Consider the following 4,844-nt stretch of genomic DNA (forward strand, 5'->3'; position numbering starts at 1 on the left):
ATTTACTATAACAACCATTCAAAACTTTCCTTTTACATAAATTCCTTTGACTTCAACGTTTTATCTATATTGATGTTATTTAAGTTAGAAGTAAAATTAGTATACAATGATTGAGAAAATATGAAAATATTAATTATGAAAATATTTTTATATAAAAAAGTTCTTCATTAGTTTTAATTGTCACTTATAAAAAATTAATTTTTGAAGATTATCTGTTTATAATTTTAAATAATTAATATATATATATTAATTATTTTCATTTGTAGGCGGGTAATTATGGCAAACCAAGCATCGGACCAAAAGAAGCGGACAAAAATATACGTAATTTTACTGAAGAACAATTAAGGGCTGGACAGGGTGTAATTAGTTTACAATATGGCAGTAATAAAGGTGCTAATCAGAGTGGCATTAATTTCGGGAACACTAGACATATGTAAATCTATTCGTCTAAATGCCATTCACAAAAATTCCAGTTTCACTCTTGTCTCTAATTTTATCTTTATGATATACTAGACTTACGGAAAAAATTTTGTTGTACAACAATATTTCTTATCGTGGTCCAAATGATTAATTCTAAATGGTGCACAAAACTCATTTTTGCGCATAGATGATTTTCTATGTATTTAAACAAAAAGATAGAAAAGTACAACATAAAAATTTTTGTACTTCCTTTTTAAAGAAATAAGCAATCTCAAAGTTACATATAAAGTTATGTCTATTCTAAAAATTCGATATATACTTTAAAACATAATATATACATTATTAATGTATTATAAAGATTCTTTAACAAAAAAACAATTTATTTGCAAATATAAACAAAAAAAAATATGTTGTGCTACTAAACACAATTGGATAATATGACTATATATTTGTTAAATATGACAGATAAATTATGAAACAGAGCTGTGGCTTTGTCACTGTTATTATAAAACCCTTTACGAGTTACAGTGTAACCAAATTATACTTTAAAAGATTCGTTGCGCGTAAGACGATAACTATTATAGTTATTGTATAATGATAAATGATATATTATTATATTAAGTATTTTGTACAAATATTTTTTGATGATTATAAAAATAATTTTTCATAATGTAATGATAATATGAGTTAATAAATGACTTAAAAAGACATAAATAAATGATTTTTTCTCTTATCAATTTTTATTTTGTTTACTTTTATCTAAGCTTTTATGAACAAATAATTCTTTCATCTCATGAAAGGATAATAATCAAGACCAGAATTATATTTGAATTTAGTCTGATAACGCTTGTGTTTCTTAGCTTGTTCCAAAAGTTTTTGAACATTAGGTCTAAAATAAATAAAAATATATATTAGAAATGAGAACTTATTATGAATGTTATTAAAATTAAAAAATACCTATAAGCTGGAGGTAACATTTCTTCTTCAAATGTGCATTTTACATTTTCAGATGGCACATTTTGTGTATATATCCGTACTCTAATTATACTTCTGTTTCTTCTACAATCTTCTTGAATCTTAATAATTTGAGATGGTGGCGAATCAAAACAAAACATGAAATGGCTGAAAATAATAATTGCATAATAATTATCTGATTAATATATATTATATAAATATATAAAAAAATAAATAATATAATGATAAATATCTACTTTGCATGTGTATGAGTAGCATTATGAATATTTGTTTTACATGGAAGTTGTTTAATACCCCAATTTTCAATCTTTCTAATAAATCCACCTGTTTCAAATATTGACTTTGCTACATCTTTTAAAATAGTTACATATTCTGCCTAGAAATATTATTCATTGATAATTAATATCTGATCAATTATTATTTTGATAGTTTATTATTATGTTATCAATAATATAAAATATTTATATTTAGGTTAACAAATCTATAAAATGTTTGAATTAAATGTTTTAAAATACAAAGATTACAATACCTTGTTTGCTAATCGTAATAATAATGGCATTTCATACGTCGGCATGTTTGCGTCTATTTTTCAATATATAAATGAAATTTTAATTGAAAAAATATATAGATTTTCTTACTGACAATAAGAATCACGAACTATACATATAGCATGATACGTAATATTTTACGATCTATTAAATAGATCACATTCTTTTATATATGCATTAATTAATAAATAATAAAATTAAATAATATTAAATAATATTAAATAATATTTAATAATTTTGTGTTATTAATAGAAAATTTAAGAATCTATCATCAATTTATTTTCAAATTAATAAACAATAAGGTTATGATAATTTTGTATTGAAAATATGTATTTGAGAAAAAATTTTTTTAATCTTATAAAAAGATATAATGTTTTATATTTAAATTTTATACAACAACAAGAAAATCTATATTCGTATTATATAGATAAAAATTATATTTCTTCGTTAACTTTAACGAACATTTCAAAATATTCAAGTGATAGTCCATTAAAATGTTGGAATTGTAATTTTACATATAAATCTGATTTATTTTGCTCTAAATGTAAAGTTTTACAAAAACCACCTGAAAATTTAACTTATTTTGATATAATAGATATTCCAAAAATTTACGATGTTAATGTTACGGAAATTCAAAAAAAATATAAAGAACTGCAAAAATTGTTACATCCTGATAAATTTAGTAACAAATCTGAGGTAAGTATAATTTAAGTATAATATTATAAATACATTATTAATTTTATTAATTTGTTTTATTTTTTTTAGAAAGAAAAGCAATTTTCTGAGATTTTATCATCATTAGTAAATAAAGCTTATAGTACATTATTACATCCTCTAAAAAGAGGATTATATATGTTAGAATTAAATGGTATAACAATATCAGAAGGAACAGATAATGTGAATGCAGAATTTTTAATGGAAATTATGGAAAAGAATGAAGAAATAGAAGATGCTGCAAATAATGAAGAAAAAATAAAAAAACTAATACAAGAGAATGAGACTATATTAAATACTTTAATAATGTAATATTTTTTCTATTTAAAACTTTATGCTTAGTCTTATCAATAATATATATATAATTAATAAATATGTTTTTATATAGGAATGTAGCAGCTGCATTTGAACAGAAAGATATTAAGAAAGCAGAATCTCTTCTTATACAAATGAAATATTATGATAGTATAAATAATAGATTAAAAAAATTAAAATATGATTTAGGTATAATAGAATAAATATAATTTTAATATTAGTAAAATTGTAATATAATTGTAATTTAATATATAATTAATATAATTATTATAATATATGTTTAATTTTATATAAATATATATTATTAATGTAAAAAGTATGTTGTAATATATTTTTATAATATTTACAAATTTAAACATTTTATTATATTTCTGATAAAACTTTCTTTATATATCAATTAATATTTTAATTATATTAATATATTTTTCTTTTTTTAATATTTATATTCTTTAAATAAATCCTATATCTTTATTAAAAAATATATATATATAATAAAAACATAATCACGATAAAGACAAGATATTAAAACTCATAAAATTAATTTATTCTTGATTATCTATTTTCCACATTTCAATCCATTGACATATTCTATTTACATTTTCTGTTATTTGATTTAGATTATTACTTGTCAGTTCATGAACTATTTCTTCTCTGTAAGCTAATCTTGCCTCTTCAAGAATGGTTTGAAATATTTCACAATCTATATTATCTTCTAACTTTTTTCCTGTATAGCCCCTGTCTCTTAAACGATCATATAAAATAGTATTGTCTGTTCTTAATACAAAAACAATATCAAACCATCTTTCTGGAAAAAAATCAGCTCCATGATAATCAACAATTTTTCCACCTTCACACATAAGGGTTTCCATTTCATCCAATAACTGCAATTAGAAAATATAATATATTAATATAATAATATTATATAATTATACAAGATAATATTTTTATATGAAAATTAAAATTTTTTTATGAATTACCTTATCCTCATCTAAAATAGGACATTGATACACTTCATCATATTCCTCTAAACATTCTTTTTCAATAGCAAACTTGCTAACATCAATCCAGGCTAATCCAGTTTTTTCAGATAAAATACGAGACATTAAACTTTTTCCTACTCCAGGTGTACCTAAAAATAAAATTGATTACAAATAATTTGATTTTTAAATACAAAAACAATTATTATTATTTTAAAAAGATACTGTTTGTTTATTTAACCTGTTATTAAAATATTTGGAGAAGTTCTATTCATATTGATCATCTTAAAACCAATTAATATTTATTAATATTTTATTAATATTGAAATTAATCACATATAATACACATTGTTAAGAAATAACAATCTTAATAAAATCTTATCATATACGATTGTGATACCAGTAATGTATATACATTTAAAAGTAATATAAATTATTTTTAAGACAAAATTAATAGCACAAACAAAATATAGAATAGATTTAACATTCAATGAATTTTTTTGTTCCAGGGACAAGGAATTCTTTACCATTTTACTGTCATTTTCAACATTACCGATTCAATTCAAAAGAAGATTACAAGCACTGAAGGTGATTTTTTGATTTTTTAATTTTTATTCTATATTCTTCTTCCAGTATTTGATTTCTTTGTCTATGTTTGATTACAAAATTTATACATTTAAGATAATTCCGATATTTAATTAAATTTATTTTTTTTTGTTTATATTAATTAAACAAAATCTTAAAAAGAACCTATTCGATTCAATTATTCAAATATATATTTTATCCATATCTAATTTTATTTACATATGTTTTAATATATTTATATTTATATAGTATTTATTTTATATATATTATATATTTTATGTTTTCATATTTAACATCGTAATTTTATTTT

General features: G+C 20.5%; 4 protein-coding genes and 1 long non-coding RNA gene across 5 annotated transcripts in view; 3 read left to right on the forward strand and 2 right to left on the reverse strand.

The window, feature by feature from the left end:
- Positions 1–1,138, forward strand: part of LOC102681816 (myophilin) — a 13,077-nt gene extending 11,939 nt beyond the window's left edge. The window contains exon 4 of the mRNA XM_006615391.2: positions 267–1,138. Within this exon, the coding sequence (XP_006615454.1) occupies positions 267–437 (171 nt within the window). The 3' untranslated portion in view covers positions 438–1,138. The remainder of the gene's footprint in view (positions 1–266) is intronic.
- Positions 550–2,110, reverse strand: LOC102670758 (probable 28S ribosomal protein S6, mitochondrial). Its single transcript, XM_006615393.2, has 4 exons — positions 1,925–2,110; positions 1,632–1,771; positions 1,378–1,542; positions 550–1,309 (listed from the first exon to the last, which is right to left on the reverse strand). The coding sequence occupies exons 1-4, from the start codon at positions 1,967–1,969 to the stop codon at positions 1,207–1,209; spliced, it is 453 nt and encodes a 150-aa protein (XP_006615456.1). The 5' UTR covers positions 1,970–2,110; the 3' UTR covers positions 550–1,206.
- A 160-nt stretch (positions 2,111–2,270) lies between these two features.
- On the forward strand, positions 2,271–3,194 carry LOC102670624 (iron-sulfur cluster co-chaperone protein HscB). The gene is made up of 3 exons (XM_006615392.2): positions 2,271–2,639; positions 2,709–2,965; positions 3,046–3,194. The coding sequence occupies exons 1-3, from the start codon at positions 2,271–2,273 to the stop codon at positions 3,173–3,175; spliced, it is 756 nt and encodes a 251-aa protein (XP_006615455.2). The 3' UTR covers positions 3,176–3,194.
- A 300-nt stretch (positions 3,195–3,494) lies between these two features.
- On the reverse strand, positions 3,495–4,436 carry LOC102670893 (adenylate kinase isoenzyme 6). The gene is made up of 3 exons (XM_006615394.1): positions 4,191–4,436; positions 3,950–4,101; positions 3,495–3,853 (listed from the first exon to the last, which is right to left on the reverse strand). Exons 1-3 carry the CDS (start codon positions 4,231–4,233, stop codon positions 3,515–3,517), a joined length of 534 nt encoding a protein of 177 aa, XP_006615457.1. The 5' UTR covers positions 4,234–4,436; the 3' UTR covers positions 3,495–3,514.
- The window catches only part of LOC116185606, a 747-nt gene continuing 314 nt past the window's right edge, over positions 4,412–4,844 (forward strand). The window contains exon 1 of the long non-coding RNA XR_004150462.1: positions 4,412–4,537. This is a non-coding gene — a long non-coding RNA (uncharacterized LOC116185606). The remainder of the gene's footprint in view (positions 4,538–4,844) is intronic.

The sequence above is a fragment of the Apis dorsata genome, unplaced genomic scaffold (assembly GCF_000469605.1).
Source record: "Apis dorsata unplaced genomic scaffold, Apis dorsata 1.3 scaffold_222, whole genome shotgun sequence".
Lineage (NCBI taxonomy): Eukaryota > Metazoa > Arthropoda > Insecta > Hymenoptera > Apidae > Apis > Apis dorsata.